Source organism: Sinocyclocheilus anshuiensis, unplaced genomic scaffold (genome assembly GCF_001515605.1).
Source record: "Sinocyclocheilus anshuiensis isolate Anshui unplaced genomic scaffold, SAMN03320099.WGS_v1.1 scaffold2041, whole genome shotgun sequence".
In the NCBI taxonomy this organism is placed as follows: domain Eukaryota; kingdom Metazoa; phylum Chordata; class Actinopteri; order Cypriniformes; family Cyprinidae; genus Sinocyclocheilus; species Sinocyclocheilus anshuiensis.
In genome coordinates, this window is record NW_015541069.1 from 98,434 (window position 1) to 116,919 (window position 18,486).

The 18,486-nt window shown below is 37.9% G+C and overlaps 2 protein-coding genes across 2 annotated transcripts in view; both read left to right on the forward strand.

Moving 5' to 3' along the window:
• The window catches only part of LOC107690683 (glutamate receptor ionotropic, NMDA 1-like), a 26,669-nt gene extending 20,260 nt beyond the window's left edge, over window positions 1–6,409 (forward strand). The window contains exons 15-19 of the mRNA XM_016489076.1: window positions 979–1,127; window positions 1,731–1,888; window positions 2,963–3,124; window positions 3,296–3,402; window positions 6,390–6,409. Coding sequence (XP_016344562.1) covers window positions 979–1,127; window positions 1,731–1,888; window positions 2,963–3,124; window positions 3,296–3,402; window positions 6,390–6,409 — 596 coding nt within the window. The remainder of the gene's footprint in view (window positions 1–978; window positions 1,128–1,730; window positions 1,889–2,962; window positions 3,125–3,295; window positions 3,403–6,389) is intronic.
• An 11,438-nt stretch (window positions 6,410–17,847) lies between these two features.
• Window positions 17,848–18,486, forward strand: part of LOC107690669 (ectonucleoside triphosphate diphosphohydrolase 2-like) — a 12,233-nt gene continuing 11,594 nt past the window's right edge. Inside the window, exon 1 of the mRNA XM_016489056.1 lies at window positions 17,848–18,074. Coding sequence (XP_016344542.1) covers window positions 17,946–18,074 — 129 coding nt within the window. The 5' untranslated portion in view covers window positions 17,848–17,945. The remainder of the gene's footprint in view (window positions 18,075–18,486) is intronic.

Here is an 18,486-nt window from a genome sequence, read left to right on the forward strand (position 1 = left end):
CTTATCTCTGTACTGAGAAAACGCTGTGATAAATCAATTGACTCTGGAGTACAGTGAAATCTATTAATACACCTCTGACCAGTGTAGATGTAGACTCCATTTGATGCTCCATATGGTGATGCATGTGGCGATGTGGGTGGTGTTTGTTGGATTGGATAAAGCGGTGTTATTTTGCAGGAAATACCACGCAGTACGCTGGACTCGTTCATGCAGCCTTTTCAGAGCACTCTGTGGTTACTGGTGGGTCTATCGGTCCATGTTGTGGCGGTGATGCTCTACCTATTAGACCGTTTCAGGTAAAGGACAATATTTGTTGACACCTTAATGGGATAGTTTATCCAAAAAATGTAAATTATGTCATCATTTACTCACCCACATGTCATTCTAAAGCTGTATGATGTTTTGTTCTTTGGAACACAAAAGAAGATATTTTGAAAATATTTAGTCTGTACAATAAAATAATACAATAAAGAGTCAACATTCTTTAAAATATAAGAAAATCATGAAGAAAATGACATAAAGATGACAGGATTTTCTTTTTGGGTGAACTATCTCTTTAGAAGTCATCCATGGATAGATGTAGGAATGACTAAACACACAGATGTGAGAATGAAGCTTGATATTAATAAAGTTTGCAGAAGATCTCAGAAGTTTGGCTGAAGATTAACAACATTGTCTGGATGCAGTTTAAAAGCATCTGTCTCTGACTGATATGCGCTTTGCTGTGCAGCCCGTTTGGAAGGTTTAAAGTAAATAGTGAAGAGGAAGAAGAAGATGCCCTCACCTTATCCTCTGCTATGTGGTTCTCCTGGGGTGTACTTCTGAACTCCGGCATTGGAGAAGGTAGACATCAGCAGTAAGATTATTATTCGGTCTATTGGTGCTGTGAGGTGGAAATATTGCTGACTCTGTGTTTGATTGGTTTTGCAGTAAGCATCATTTTCTTTAGCGCTCTCACCTCTCCACTTACATTCACAGGTGCCCCTCGGAGCTTTTCAGCAAGGATTTTAGGTATGGTGTGGGCTGGTTTTGCTATGATTATAGTTGCATCTTATACTGCCAATTTGGCAGCCTTCCTAGTGCTGGATCGGCCTGAGGAGCGCATTACCGGCATCAACGACCCTAGGGTGAGCACTAAATATGAAGCATGTTATACAACAGAATATCAAATAAGACTCTAAATGACCATGCACCGAGATTTCACATTTCACACGCTATAAAAACACCACATATAATTAAGCACGGCGAAGATACATAATTACGGGTCATTTGTTCGCAAAGGTTATTTTTATTTGCCTTGTTTCGTCATAACAACCTATGTCAGTTCTGTCATATGGGCTGAAAATTTACAAAGGACTCAATGTAAATATTTGAAAAAGAGATTTTGAAAAATATATATATATTTAATGATATTTTCTAATATAAAATGAGATATTTATTGATACATTTACAATTGTGTTATTCTTACAGTTGTAGGTGCACAGAAATATGACTTCAGTGAACATTTTTAGGTCATGCTTATTACCTTGGTTTGCCTCTATTCCCACAGCCATTTTCTTCTCAGAAATATTTCATGTAATTGCAGAGACAAAAAAGGCCATATTTTTGATTTGCAGACACCAAACACCAGTTTACTTTAATAATTCAGCATGTTTTGAATAAATTTATCTTGCATAACACCCACTTATCACAGTTCATCCAGACCGTCCCACTGTTACCTTGTATTCCAGCTGCGAAACCCATCAGACTGTTTCATCTACGCCACAGTGAAGCAGAGCTCTGTGGACATTTACTTCCGGCGCCAAGTTGAGCTAAGCACCATGTACCGCCACATGGAAAAGCACAACTACGAGAGCGCTGCTGAAGCCATCCAGGCCGTGCGAGACAAGTCAGTCAACAATCAGAGTTTCCACTAATATTTTTAGTGTTATGCCAGAACAGGTTTATTGGGAGCTGTTGAATTAAATATTAAAAAGCATAATATTCAAACACTTCCTTTAGAGGCTGGGCATAAATACCGATGCCAGGAAGTGGGCAGCAGAAAGCTAAATTACCAGTCAGTATAAAGGGTGACACATGCTCCGTTCCCCTCAGTGAGTGTGCGAAGAGCAGAGAGAGGCTAAACCCCTGTTAGAGTGATTCAGTACACTATTGATGCTGAATACAAAGCAGGGTAGGGAGCTGTATTTTAAAGAAGGACCTTCACTACAAGGCTAAGATGGGAACAGATGGCAGACTGCCAGTGTGTTTAATACATTTTCCCTACTGATTTTTAATATCTGGAGTTTCTGAATTATTTCTAGGTGACTAATCAAATAAGTCAATTTGTGTCATTTATCTTGTGACTCTTTGTACAGACAGAGCTTGCTTCCACTGAAGCACAAGATGTTCTTTGGATCATTCTCAAATCATGCTGGATCTCATGAATCATCAGGTTTCACACGAACTTGTAAAGTTAATGCAGCTTGTGTGCTGCTGTCATTAAAGCAAAAGAAGGACTAGAAATATAAAATACTAAAATAAGACATTTTAAAATTTCTGTTTAATGAATTGATCAAAAGTGACAGCAAAGAACTTTACATTGTTACAAAAAAAATATATTTCAAATGAACTTTTGAACTTTTTATTCATTAATGAATGCTGAGGAATGTATTGTGGTTTTAACAAAAATATTAAGCAACACAACTGTTCAGCATTGATAATAATAAGAAATGTTTTTTGTGGATCAAATAAAGTAATGGCTGCTGAAAATTCAAATTTAGAGTTATTTGAAATTGTAATATTTCATAGTGTTACTGTTTTTACTGTATCAAATGATGCAGCCTTGACGAGCATAATAGACATTTAAAAATCATAAAAAAATATGAATGGTATTGTAAAGAAAAATAATTTTAAATTGCAAAAATGCAAAGTTTATTTTATCAAGACATATTGAAGATATTAATTTTTTTTCTACCCATAGCAAACTCCACGCGTTTATATGGGATTCAGCAGTGTTGGAGTTTGAGGCCTCGCAGAAATGTGACCTGGTCACCACAGGCGAGCTGTTTTTCCGCTCTGGATTCGGTATCGGGATGCGTAAAGACAGCCCATGGAAGCAAAATGTCTCACTGGCCATCCTCAGGTAATCTCAATCAAGACTAACCCTCCACAGTATGCAAGCTATACTTTTGTTTGTTTTTCTCTTTTTTCTGTTCCTTTCAGCTAATCCCTAGGCTAACCACAATCTGTCAACTGTTTCTATTTCTGGAATAACGGATTGTTTGACTGATGTGTTGGATCTCTGAACTAATAGTTCCCATGAGAATGGCTTCATGGAGGACTTGGATAAAACCTGGGTCCGTTATCAGGAGTGTGACTCCAGAAGCAATGCACCAGCCACGCTTACTTTCGAAAATAACTGTTTTCTATTTTTATACATTTTAAAATGTATTCCTGTGAGGGCAAAGCTAAATGTTTAGCAGTCATTACTCCAGTCTTCAGTGTCCTATGATCCTTCAGAAATCAAATCAAATATGCTGATTTGCTTCAGAAACATTTATTTTTATTATCAGTGTTGAAAATAGTTCTATTAAATACTGAGTGCCGTTTAATATTTTTCTGTGGAAACTGTGATACATTTTCTTTTTGGATTCTTTGCTGAATAAAAAGTTCAAAAGAAAAGCGTTTATTTGAAATACATTTTTGGTAGAATTTTTTTCTTTTAATTTTTGATCAATTTAACTAAATTTTTGCTGAATAAAAAAAAAAGAATTCCTTTAAAAAAGTCTTACTGACCTCAAACTTTTGAACAGTGATGTGTATTAATATTAAATAGTAAAAAATATTAAGTGGTGTCATGAAACTGCACAGACACACAATGGTTGAGGATCCAGACACAGTATTTATTAAAGGGGTAATCCACAATCAGGCAGGGAACCAAGACACAGGAGAACCAGGAAACAAGGCTTAGAAGTGCAGTACAGACACATGCAAGACTTAGCAAAGAATAACAGAGTGAACCGGGCTTTTATAGGGTGAGCTAACAAGGCTAATGAGACACAGGTGTAAACAATGAGTGCTGATGAGACTGGGCAAAGGATTATGGGACATGTAGTTCGTGAGGCAGAAACAGTCTGGGGTGGATTGCCCTCTAGTGGACAACTGGGGCACAGCCATGATCATGACAAGTGGGATATTTTTAAGACTACATGTTGTTTAAAAAAATGTAATAATTTATTTTTATATTGTCATTTTATTACAGCCAAAGATGTAATTAGATCTGGACAATATTTTTTTGTATTATGTTACAGGGTGTTTTTTTCTTTCTACTATTAATGTAATTTTAGATTTATAAACATGAAGAGAAACCTTTTCTAAAATTTGTTTAGTAATTGCCAAAAACCGAAGATTAACAATGTCAAGTGAAATTAACACAAAGTAAATATTTTCCAGATAATATTTTTGTAATTTGCTTTGGCTGTAGTACAAGGGCAATATAAAAGCCAATCATTTATTTTAGGAAACAACATGTTGTCTTTAAAACAGTATGCATAATAATTTTCTCACATAGTATAAAAAGGTCTTTGGCAGCAAAAGATTAAAAAAATCCTGCTTTAGATCATACTAATAAAGCATAAATACTCAAAGAAAGCCAAGTATAATTCACAGTTATGCTCTGCGTATAATACAGTGTGATTGTGAATATCTACTAAACGAATATAACCTCATAGTAGTACAAAAATGCCTCAAGGTAAAAAAGATAACAGGCCTATGCATAAATTTGGACATTTGCCCATGCAACAGCACACAAGTGTCCAAAATAATTCCTTTATAATAATAATAAGAGTAGTTGTCTGCAGATCCATGCAAGACACATCTCTTACCATCCAATCAAACTGCGCAGCAAGATAAAGCAGCTCCTGCAGCCTCACTACTGCCAGTGGCATTGCTTTTATTGAGCAGCTTGACAAATACACACACACACACACACACACATTAAAGGAGCCTGTGATGCTGCTGTGGAGTCAGGAAGATGCATGCTGAGCAGGCCGGCTGAATGTCCCTGCTGGGCTCTAGCGGGGATCAAAGCGTCCTCGCGCCCTATACAGATCAGTGTCTGTCCGCTGCTGGCTTCCAGCTGTATCCATACACAATGGGTCACAGGCCAACATGATGTCTGGATGTTGGCGGAAAGTAACAAGGTCAGCCCATTTGAGACTTGAGACCTGGCTGGCTTACACAACTCATGACTACAGCTCTGAACTTCTGTGAAAGTTAGTGCGTTGTTGGAGCGAGATTACTTTTCCTAATGGGAAGCAAGTCGCTAAGCGTGGCCTTGTTACTTTAAACCCATTATCAGCAGGCACATATTTCACCACGAGGCAAAACCGACTAAATCTAACTAATGGATCAATTGTCAGTGCGGTATCAAAGCCGACAGCTATCTGATTGACTTCACACATCAGAGAGTCATGTTATAGAGAGTTAAGCGTTTTAACCTTCAGGCTTTACCGCCTACTTGAGTCACAAGACAATGCTGCATGGATAATACGCCCACATGTGCTGCCCACTTCAAGTCAGAGGTCCAGCATCGTTGAAGGCTCATAATTTGAGATGAAAAAAAAAAATTATATTTCACCATGGACGAGGTATTTTTTATGGATTTTCCTCCCACTGTTTATCGAATAAAAGAAAAATAATGCTTATATAATTTAATTGCAAATGAGCCTCCATGTAATCCCCATCAGAACGGGCAAATATGGATGTTTAACCAACGCTAATTGCGACCAAGTGTGCCAATGAATAATTCCTCCCTGAAAGCTAAAATCAATTATTCCACACAAAACCCGGCACGCTTATTCTAGGTGCACATGCAATGTATGCAAAAGCTGTATACACAACTGCTTCCCGAATGCATGAACAGACAGATCTGCCCTGGATGCATTTGCATTTCAAACCAGAGTGAGCCAGGAGCAGATCAGGAGCCAATGTGATATGGGCTAGCTGCCCACTCCAGAGGCACTACCTCATCACAGGGCTTTGAAATGCAATGAATGAAAGCACTGACGGTTAAAAGAGCTCGTACGGTCACCTTTTCTGGAGAAACCAGAATGCATTATGTGAAAACAGATGAAAATCGTAATGTGGGCATTTTTTGTGTCTTGTTTCTTTTGCGATGTTGTTTGAAAGAGACAGACAGTGCCTAATGATTCACAAATGCTGAAAGAATTTCAAATATCTTACATTTTGCATTTTGGATGACTTTGGATTAAAGTCCATTTTTGGAGAACAGTTATTAAAGAAGACCTTAAATAATTTTGCCTAATTGTCTATTATTAATTTTAGATTTTTTTTTTTTCTAAAATATGCTTTTTTTTTAACTGCTTCTGATTATTTATATTCAAAAGGGTTTGTCCAAGTCATGTGATCCAACCAACATTCAGACTGTTTCATGATAAGCAAGTCTCTTAAATATCAGATCATTTGACCTTTTTTTTGACAAGGCAAGTTCAAGTTGTAAAATATCATAAAATCATAAAATAAGTTGTATGAATACCATTCATACATTGCTGTAAAGTAAAGTGCAGTTGCAGATGGTCACATTTTGAGTCGCTCACTGTAGGAGATAAGACAAATGGTCCAAATGTGCTAGTCAATGAGGGAGTGACGGTGCCAGCCAAGGTCAACTGTCATGTCATTCATTTTGCATTCCCTTTTTGGTTCCATGTACTGCATGTCTTCTGGTTGAATTCACCAACCCCCTTCCCAACACTCTCGTCTCCTCTTATGAGCCCGCACATCCCTTCCTCCTTCCTTCATACGCCCATTATACCTTCACCAGGGTATAATGCTAAGGAACTGTGTTAAGTTTCGACTGTTTATTGATGAGTTGTTCATTTTCCTTGTTCACACAAGAACATCTTCTCACTTTAAAAATGGAGCCTGTTTTTTTCCCCATCCGATTGCGTTCATTTTGCTTTTTTCCTTTGCTAATGCTTTGGCTTTCCATTTACGGAGTTGCAGAACTGTGGATGAGTGGGGTCTGATCACACGATCCACAGCAGTCCTCCTCCTCCCCTCTCTAGAGTGTCAGGATTGTAAAAGAGTCGAAGTAAGACTTTATGTACACATTCGCACCCAGTCTATGCTAGTGTGCTCTTTCCTTGTAGAGCGATGTGGGTGCGTGAAAGCACCATTCTGACTCACAGCCGAGATGGAGAGTGGACAGGAGACGCCATGTTAATTGTGATAAGCACTAAAATTAGCAGGGTAGTACCATTCAATAGCTTTAGTAGTCGAGGTGGGTGGTGATGGTTAGAAACCAAACACGCTCTTCCAGAGAGCACGAATAATTGTGTAGAGCAGAGCCCGACCCCAAAAAGAAAGCCTCTTTTAGGTCCATCAGTACCAACCTGGTCTCCAACATCAAGAGACGTAGGTCGTCCAAAGACACGGTAAGAAGATTAAGAAAATGACGCCCTGCCTGTACTACTATCTTCTCGCTCTCTTCCTCTTTCTCTTCCTCCTCCTCCACCTTGGCCTGCACTGTTTCTTTCACTTTCTTCCTTTCTCCTGTCATCTCATCTCTCCTCTCCAAAACAAACGTCTCATCTCAGACTCTCTTCACCCTCACACATGGAGTTACAGTCATGGCCACATGTCTGTCAGTCAGCCATCTATACTCCATCCAGACATCTTTTGGGAAAGCCCAATCAGGGATCTAGCTGCCAGGGAAAGTGTGGCGAGGGAACCGAGGAGCAGATTTTTGGGGGGGCTTGTGGGTTTGCCCTTGCAGGAGGGGGCGAGGTAGCTTCTCCTTCTTAGCGCCTGTGCTGGTCTTTCTTCCACGCCTAACCTGGATGTGACTTTACTTTATGCTTTTTTCTTTTATCCTTCCTTTATGTGTACTCGTGTGTCTCTCCTCTCACCGCTCGGTCCTGTAACAATTATTTCCATGTACCTCATCCTCCTTTTATTGTCCCATTTTTTTGTGGTTGCTGTCACAAAGTCACCCTGTATGCCTCCCGCGATGTACGGTATCGCCGTTAACACCCAAAGACGAGTGACGCTAAAATAACCTGGGCTTTTTCCCTGGCAGGCCTGCACTACCAAGATCTCTGTGTTATTTTTAACCATCCAATGTTTTCTTTGCAGTTCTATTAATAATAATAATAAAAAAAACTACTTTTCATTTTCAGGAAACACTGCTCAGATGGGTTTACGTTTACAATGTATTGAACTCTCAGAGCTAGATTCTCAAATGAGTTCATTCACACAAGCGCCTCCTCACTGTGTTTCTTCGGTCCCACAGGTTTAATAAGATGTAGCTCTCAAACCAAACAGCTACCGGCTCTGAGGATTCAATACAAACTAATGTGCAAGCACAAACACAGACTATTTCATTGCATTACTTTAATTGGTTTAGAGTGAATTCTTATTCAATTACTCGCTAGGCATTTTCTGGGTATGGCAATGATTGACCTGGGGTTTTGTTTCATACACCCTCAACTTGAAAAATTATTCTGATTGGCAGCTCGTTTGGTTGATGGTTTGCGAAGAAATATCCAAATCCATGTAGCTCACATTTCAGTTGGGTTCTCCCTCAGTAAGATGGTTTAAATCATTTACAGAGGTGCGGGTGCAAAATGTGTTATTAAAACCTGATATGATTTTAAAATACATTTTCCAAAGATGAAGGCAGAATAGAAGCAGATTAAACATACAAAGTCTATTCGCTAAACAGTGTCTTTTTGAACTGATGTTTACCCATCACAGTCCTAATCATCCTTTTCTTTTCTATCAGTGTTTTTTATAAATGGATTTGAATGGCGTTTTGATTGTCGGTGTCCACACCACATGCCACACTGCCTCTCTCTTCCTCTACCGGCATGACACTTCTTCTGGTTGTTGTAGAATAGAGCTCTAAAGCTTTTCCCGTTTGTAGACAGGGGGAGCTGTGGTTATGACTCAGAATTGACTTGGAACACCATAGAGAACGTTGTTATGAGTGAGGGTATCACAACACCCACTAAAGCCACTTCTTTTGATATATATTTAAAACTATATCCTGTAAATGTGATTTTAGATAGTTGTAGTGAATTAAAGGGACAGTTCACCCAAAAATGAAAAAAAATTTGTTATCATTTACTCAGCCTCAGTTACCTTTACTTTACATAACCTGTATGATTTTATTTCTTCTGCCGAACACACACTTAGATATTTTGAACAATATTTTTTCCCATTCATTGAAAGTCAGCTGGGTCCAAAACAACACCCAATTGACTTTCACTGCATGGACAAAAACAAAACAAAAAAAAAGACACTGGGACATTCTTCAAAATATCTTCTTTCGTATTCCACAGAAGAAAGAAAATCATCCAGGGTTGGAATGACAATATGGATGAGTATAATATTTTCTTATGTGGAGAGTATAACAATAAAAAAAAACATTCAGTATAATAACACTATAGAATCACTGAGAAATTGAGAGCTATTGAGGGTGAAACCTGTGTCGAACTGGAATGAACTGCACCTTGTGCTGCATATCAGGACCGACTGTCATATTGCATTAGAACAGTTACTATGGCAACAACACTTCTGGGTCAGGTAAATTATTAGCCATGGGCCGGGAGACAGCGCACTCTCGTTTGTGCCATTACAGGTTTCTTGTGCAGACATTTTTGCGTGTGATATATGGTACCCGTTTAAGGAAGCATATTCATTTAGGACTGTATTTAAGGAAGCAATTGTGCCGTGACCAAAATCCGTGACCTTGTTCACTCTATTTATCTTGCGACAGTCCAAAGAAGACTGTCTGTTTTTAAAACGCAGCCAAATTATTCTAGATGACAGATAAACATGGCTTGCAGTGGGTGGAGAGATCGCCTCCGTCATTACAACGTGAACTAAATACCGGTCACAGGAGGTACAGTGCATATGTAGGATTATGCAAATATATATGTTCTTACTTTTCCTTTTTCTGTTTCTTCCTCATCTATAGCCATATCCTACGGACATTACCGGCCAGCTCAACCTGTCAGACCCCTCTGTGAGCACTGTGGTGTGAACGTGGAGAGAGAAAGAGAATTTGACTGGCAGAAAGAAAGAGAGAGAGAGAGAGAGAGAGAGACTGGAAAAGCAGGAGGCGGTGGGCTCTGAAACAGACCGCTTGAGACAACATCTTCAGCACCGTCATTTGAGCAAAATCCACCCCATTTCAGCATATGCACGCTGGATATGAAACTTTCATGAACACACTGTGCCAGATTCAACCACACACTGGAACAAATTCACACTGCCACACAGTTCACACTAGACCAACACACACACACACACACACACACACACACACACACACACACACACACACACACACACACAAAGTGGAGAGAGAAAGAGAATTTGACAGGCAAAAAGAAAGAGAGAGACAGGAAAAGCAGGAGGTGTTGGGCTCTGAAACAGACCGCTTGAGACAACACCTTCAGCACCGTCATTTGAGCAAAATCCACCTCGTCTCAGCATATGCACACTGGATATGAAACTTATGGACACGCTGTGCCAAATTCAACCACACTGGAGCAAATTCACACTGCCACACAGTTCACACCAGACACACACACACACACACACACAAAAAGTGCTTCACTTTTTACAATTTTTTGCACATATCTAAAAAGTTTTTTTGTGAAATATGTAAATATATATTCAGACTTGTGTTTCTCCACATTAGGTCATCATTCAGTCTTAACAAGGGAAAATAATACTGAATTAGTTTTTCACTTTTATGATATGGATATAATTATGTTTCATACGGTACACATGTAATATATGTCTTTCTACCTCCACCTAAGATATATGTAGCTTATCTCAACACTTCGGTAGTGTTTTGATGTTTTCTCGTTGAAAAGAGCAAACACAGAACATATCTTTGACTTCTTTGTATATTTAGATTTGAAAAAGTAGGTTAGGGTAGAAATTGTGTTGCTATAAATAATACAGTAGGTGAAAGTTTGGCACATTTTGATCATTGTTGCACTTTGCTGTACACTTTGTTTCTTAATATGCGATTCTCTCCCTTCACTGCCATTTTCAAAACACTCTACTGAAGTGCTCTACAGGTTGCTTGTTTGGACACATACTTTGGATCTTTTTTTATTTATTTATGTTTTAAATCTTTTGTACAAAAATAATTATTTTTTGGATGAGAATATCAGCATATAATACAGGGTCAATCCAGCCAGGGGCTAAATGTAGCAGATCCGTCCTTGTTTATCATAAAAGTTTAAAGACAAAACTTCAAACAAACGAAAGGAACCCGTTTATGATAAAGAGTGGCGTAGATGTAATGAAGCAGATATTATTACAGGATCTTTTGAGCTTAATGTTGAACCTTGCTTGAAATTCTCTGTAATAATTTCTGCATCATTGTGTGAGCTGGTAGCTAGTATCTTTTTGCTACCACACCTGGGACCTTTCCTCACATTATATATATTTCATCATGCCATTATAATATATGAGCAGTATTATATTTTGTCTGTGTGTGATAATAACACTAGATGCTATTTCCATTGTTTGTTGTCAAGCTTTTGCTCTGTGGACTAGTTAAATGGTTACCGGCAAAAGTTGAGTCAGTTGTCTTTTTCTGTGGGCTTTTAAAAGCATACTGACCAATAATAGGCGTATTAGATCACTGTATATCGATATAGATTAATGTATATTGTTCGTCTCAAACAAATCAGTCTGAGGGCTTTGCTAACTATTGTGAGAAGTTTAGAATGTGAACTATGCGTACTGTAACAGTAAGTTATGGAGCTATTTTATAAGATGAACATATTAATATCAGGAAAATATATGTTTTAGATTAAAACTGAGAGTTTTTAATAGAAAAACATTAGATTCATAGTTCAGGGTTTGGTGGTCTTTGCTTGAAAATAGTATTCTGTTGGGTTGGGTTCAGCAAAGTGTCCGAAGTCCAGTTTTACTGTGAACATGACTGTGAATTGCTTTGTGAAATTTGTTATGAAGCGTGTAACGCATTAAGCACATGCACAAATTCTCCATAGATTCATAATTATCAATCCTGCATAGAAAAATATATGCTTCCATATGCACTGCTATGTCCATCAAGCTAATATTTGATCATACAATTGGAATCTGTGGTGAAAACCCACAACGGTGGCAGAAATAAATTAAATTGTGCAGCCTGAAGTACTTGTGAGGCTCAAGAGGAAGCACGTCTTTGACAAACAAAGCAATGTATCCTGTCCCATTAACTGTTGTATGGATACATGCATTATTTCTAAAGCTTTAAGATATTGCAAAGCCATTTAAATCTGCTTTCACCATATTTCTCGACCACCAAATGTGCTTTTGATGACTATTCCAATACTGTTTGTGTAACTCTTAACTGAATTCAAACAAAGATATATGTTTAAAAATGTATAACTGCTATACTCCAGTGTGCCAATAAAATATGTATCAAAAACAAAAAAACCTGGTTTGAATAACTATGCTGGTCTCTCTCTACCCTGCTTTTGTAAGAAAGACTAAAGTTTTAAAGTTTCAGAAAATCTGTATCTTTATAATTATTTAAGAGTACTAGAAGTGGTAAATGAGTGTTTCAGAAACAGAAAATCAGATATGAGGATTCCCTACAAGATTAAGAGCAAAGGTCAGCCAACTCTCTTCTATAATTAACTGCTTCTAAGTGAAATTTCACACTGATTGCGCTATACATTTTTCTATGAGTGCACTACTGAATATTTGGTTAAATAGCAAGAGTATATTGTATTTATATTACTATTTGTGATTTTAATATTTTCTACAGAGAGTGATTGTATGAGTTATGTATTGCATATACCACGATGAACAAAATTCAGCAGCCTACATTAACATGCTGTGCCCACATTCATTATTCAAGAAGATATGAAATATGCCACAATAATGTTTATCATCAGCATTTTGGCACCACTCTGCTCTCATGAGGATATCGCACAGCGTGACAGCACGCATAGCCATTTGTTTCATGATCAAAGCAAAGAACAACTGACAATCTATTTTAATCTTCCAAGGACTTTCTGAAATATGTGGAAGCAGTAGGTAAGCATAATGTACTGTAGGGAATATTCATTAATTTCTACAGCCATTGGTTTAACAGTCTGCCTTTCCAGATGCCTTTCCAGATGCATGGAAGGTATAATTTTTTAAACCCCATAAAATGAATTATCACTGCACAATCCGCCTCTCACATTAAACAGACACAGTCACAATCTGGTGTGGAGAAGGTGTTGTGCCAAGAATAGTGAGGAGGAGCTGCTCTGAATCTGTTTGTTTTGACATTTTGAGCAGAAGTAATCCAAACAGGAGTACAGGTCAGTGAATGGACAAACCCTGGGGCATCTTGCAACCTGATGCTTGTTTGTCTTCATAAGCCAGCAGTCCTACAGCTTCTACATCAACTGGAAAGGTAGGCTTTTATTGGTTTTTATATTGCATTTGTGCTGTTTTATCGCTGCTATGGTAAGCAAACCAGCGTATTTACCTCTCACCGGTATCTATGTAGTTAATGTGACATTTCAGTAAACTAGAGGGTTTTTGATGCACCATTCAGTCGAAAAAGCCAAAAGCTATGTAATAATACACGTCTAATTTCTTTTTTAAACATAACTCTTCTATTTAGAGTCTATTTCAGGTCATCAGTTGATCAAAAACTTGATCAAAATATAGTTGGCTTATAAGGATTGGATTTAGCACCCAGTCAATATAAGATACACTCTTAAAAATAAAGGTGCTTCACGATGCTGTAGAAGAACCTTTTTGTCTAAATGGTTCCATAAAGAACCTTTAACATCTGAAGAACCTTTCTGTTTCACAAAAGGTTCTTTGTGGCGAAAGAAGGTTCTTCAGATTATAAAAAGGTGAGAAAGAGATGGTTCTTTAAAGAACCTTTGACTGAATGGCTCTTTGTGGAACCAAAAATGGTTCTTCTATGGCATCGCTTGAAGAACCTTTTGAAGCACCTTTATTTTTAAGAGTGTAGGCCTACATGAATTTCTGTGTTTGGGAATGTTGAAAGTAAAGTCTGTCAACCAAGTGAATCATAATTTGAAGTACAGTCAAGATACTCTTTTGAAACACTTAGCTACACTACAAGCTACAAACAAAAAGTAGCCAACTACATTGAAGTTACCAAGGGGAATGTAAAAAAAAAAAAATCATCCAATGATATTATAATTTGTCGTAAAGAAATATATTTTTTAGAATCACAATCTCAAACTTGAGCAGGTAAATTTATACTAAATAACTGCAACAAAAATACCAAAATTTACATAAGTCGAACTGGTCAATCTGTTCATTTACATGAACCTGTTCAGAGTGAACTGATTCATTCAAATAAGGGGCCGTTTAACATTACACGACACCGTTTTACGGAAAACTTTTGCATTTTGGCCATTCATTTAGATGCCCATTTTGATGGCCTCAAAAACACAAACTTTTGAAAACAGGTTTCAAAGTGTACATTTTTGAAAACGATTGTTTGGAACGTTATTGTCTCCATGTCAACTACAAAAATCTATGCGAATGTGTGCGAGAAAATGACATCGCCAACTACTGGCCTAGCATGCATAATACATTGTAGTTTTCGTGGATCAATGGGAACGGGAATCGTTTTTCAATATTGTCGTCTGTAAGCTACAGGAAACTTTTCAAAAATGCAAAGGAAAAAACCTTTTCGTTTTGTAGTACATCGTTGTCGTGTAAACGTACCCTAAATCAGACAATGCGCTTAAAGGAACACTCCACTATTTTTGAAACTAGGCTCATTTTCCAACTCCCCTAGAGTTAAACAGTTGAGTTTTACTGTTTTTGAATCCATTCAGCCGATCTCCGGGTCTGGCGGTAGCACTTTTAGCTGTAGCTTAGCATAGATCATTGAATCTGATTAGACCATTAGCATCTCGCTCAAAAATGACCAAAGAGTTTCTATATTTTTCCTATTTAAAAATTGACTCTTCTGTAGTTACATCGTGTACTAAGACCGACGGAAAATGAAAAGTTGCAATTTTCTAGGCCGATATGGCTAGGAACTATACTCTCATTCCGGCGTAATAATCAAGGAACTTTGCTGCCGTACCATGGGTGCAGCAGGCGCAATGATATTATTATATTACATATAGTTTTACATAATTACTGTATTTGCATTACTGTAAGGGTAGGTTTAGGGTTGGGGTAGGTGTAGATATTAATAAACCATAATTTAACAGGTAGCATTTTTCAGTCGAATTGTACTACCCACTGTTTTAATGGGCGGTAGCAAAATCTGACAGGGTAGCACAAATCGACAGAACACCGGGTTATCGTGTCAAACTCAATTCCTGGAACCCTGCAGAGTTTAGATTCAACCCTAATTAAACACACCTGATCCATCCAGCTAATCAAGTCCTTCAGGATTATTTGAAAACAACATGGTATGTGTGTTGGAGCAGGGTTGGAATTAAACTCTGCAGGACTCTGGCCCTCCAGGAATTGAGTTTGACACCCCTGTTCTAAACCCTAAAATGTTTCACACTTGTAATTTAATAGCGAGGTTAGCATAGTTTTACCCCGGGGTTATGGAATCATACTTTGGAAAACAAACAACACTAATAAGAAAATAAATGTATTACTTTCACTCTACTGGAAATATGGTTAATTTATTCCCTAACACTGATGAATTCTACATCTGAATAGATTGTGTTTGCATATTTATGCTAGACAAAATCGCAGAAGCCCTAGTCAAGACCTGTGCAATATTCATCTCATCTCTGCTGCCCTACCACTTGTTTTTCCCACAGCAATCAGCTTGAAAGAGTCTCTGAGTACTCCCCATACAATGAGCACAGCACAAACAAAAGATTTCGCCGTGTCTCTGTGTCCACATCAGCGCCCGGGATCTGTGCTGAAGAGATCTCTGTGGAGGTACACACGTCTCTCTGATGAGAGCTGTCAGAACGGATGCTTCCTGGACAAACAACGCCTCCTGCTGGTCAGCCTGGTAATGCTGGCCCTGTGTGGCATGGTGCTGCTTCTGCTGTGGAACTACCAGTGTTTCATTGTTAACCACTTATGCCATGACCCGGAGCACAGTTCTGAGTATGTGCTGTTTGATATGGATGAGCAGAGGCTTTCTTCATATGGACCAGCCTGAAGCTGTGAGGCTGAATAAAGCTGCTTCCAAAGACTGTTCCAAAGGGCAACCTGACAGAAAAAAAAGACCAGTAGCACTTGTAGACATACAGTAAATCTGAATATGAAGTGGAATGTAAAAAGTTGTTAAATTGTAATATTTCTGTTTTGATGTTTCATATTTCTGTGGTTATAATTAGTTTACGTTGCATAATGCAGGCCCTGTTTAAATAACTGTTAAATAAATAGTAGGCTACAACCCCTGCACTACAGTATAAGCTCAGTGTAATAACAGTCATGTTACACCCCTTTACTCTTTTTGTTATTTGTTTACCATCCTGGAGACCATTTTATTGCAACATTCACAGATAACCACAAGAACTTTTTCTTGTTTGACGCAACTCAACCTGCCGTGCAGCCCTGTTTGTCTGTTTAACACTTCACACACATCTGAATTTCACACATCAGCGTTAACCACACACTCAAAAAACGGAAAAAACAAAAGCCGTTGTAACTTTTTTCAAAGCATAAACTCTGTAAAACACATAACTTCCAGTACGAGTGCAAATGTCTGTCAGACATTTGTGTCTGGAACTGTTACACAAAATGTGTTGTTGTTTTTATGACAAAAGGTGACAAATGTAGAAGAATTATTAGAAGAATTTTGTGAAAATTGTTAAAGTAAAATTATAGTTTTCATGTCATCAACCACAGTAGTATACATTCACACAAGTTAACTATATAATAAAGATTTTAAATCAGTGGTTGAGTGTGTGTACTTTTCACAAATGTCAGGTCGGAGGAAACTGTGATGTGTCAATGTCATTTGACTTCTGCAAGATGTATTTGCTCATCAGACGTTTCCTATCAGATGTCAAATAGACGATTAGAAAATGTCTTTAAGATGTTTATGATTTAGAATGTATGAAAAATTGTATTAAAAACGTCTATCAGATGTTTGTACACAGCAGATGTGTGCTATCTATTTGATCTGTTTTAAATATTCTATTCAATTAACACACTATATTATTTTTAATAACTATTGCACAAAACAATGATTTGATATTTTATCACATTTCTTTTTACTTAATAATTATAATTTAATAATAATTTATGCATTTAGCAGACGAAAGCGACTTACAGTGCATTCAGGCATTTTTTTTTTTACCTTTATTACCATTATTTTATTAATTTTTTACCAGTATATGTGTTCCCTGTGAATCCAACCCACGACCTTTTGCGCTGCTAACGCAAAACTCTACCACTGAGCCACAGGAACAGTAATATGTGTGGCTTTAATGTACTTTTTAATGTACTATCTATAACCCTTATCCCACATAGAGCGACACGCTACTGGGGCACGTTGTCACAAATGTGAACATGTGTTGACCGATCTGAATATTTTTCCCTGGGCAGTAACTCTTTAATGCTTCATAGCTTTCAAAAATAAACTGACCCTGGGAAATGCAACTAGCCCCAGTCGTATGTGGTAAATGAAAACTATTCAGAAGCAATAGAGTTTTCATATAGGCTACCACATAAGCTTCTGATAAAATAAACACTCAAGAGTCTCGTAACACGTTTGAATCGACTTCGAATTAATCAAGTAGTAGATAAAGCATCTGATTTATTGGACAACTCAGTCTAACAGCGAGAACCTGTTACACCACGGACACATGACGAGCTAGTGCCATGCCCACTTGTGTTGGCCTGTATTATTTAACACGCGTCACAATAGTACCTGACTTGCCCACGAATGTCGTCGCTGTCATTTGTCTCGTGTGGATCTCGTCTTGTGGATGGTATCCATGGGTAACCAACAGCAGTGCCAGATCATTACCGCTACAGCGGCTCTGTTTCTGGCAGTCTGCGGCATTCTTCTGCTCGTCGTACCCACCGAAGACGTCAAAGAGCCGCCAGAGTTTATGGTAATAATAACATTTTTCTCATTCGTGACATTCACAGGCTACAAATTAGAAAAAGGCGAAGGGAACATTTCACATTCCCGCGACGTTTCACTGAGCACCTTATAAGTTAATGGGAACGAATGAGCTGCTTATCTGTATAGTATCGATCGGTTTCCGGTAGAGCAGATAACAACGAGCGCTTCCTCTGCATGTTTCATCACCTGGCTTGTCTTGCTCATTGTAACGCTCAGGAGGATGGGGCCATGGAGATTCTCTCTCAGCTTGAACACTGCAAAAGTTTTTTGACAGATTCGCGATGGAGCTCAGATAAAACAGATACAAGCTTTTTCTCTCAGCCCAGTTGGGTGATTTATATATATATATATATATATATTTTTTTTTTTTTTTTTTTTTTTTTTTTTTTTTTTTTTTT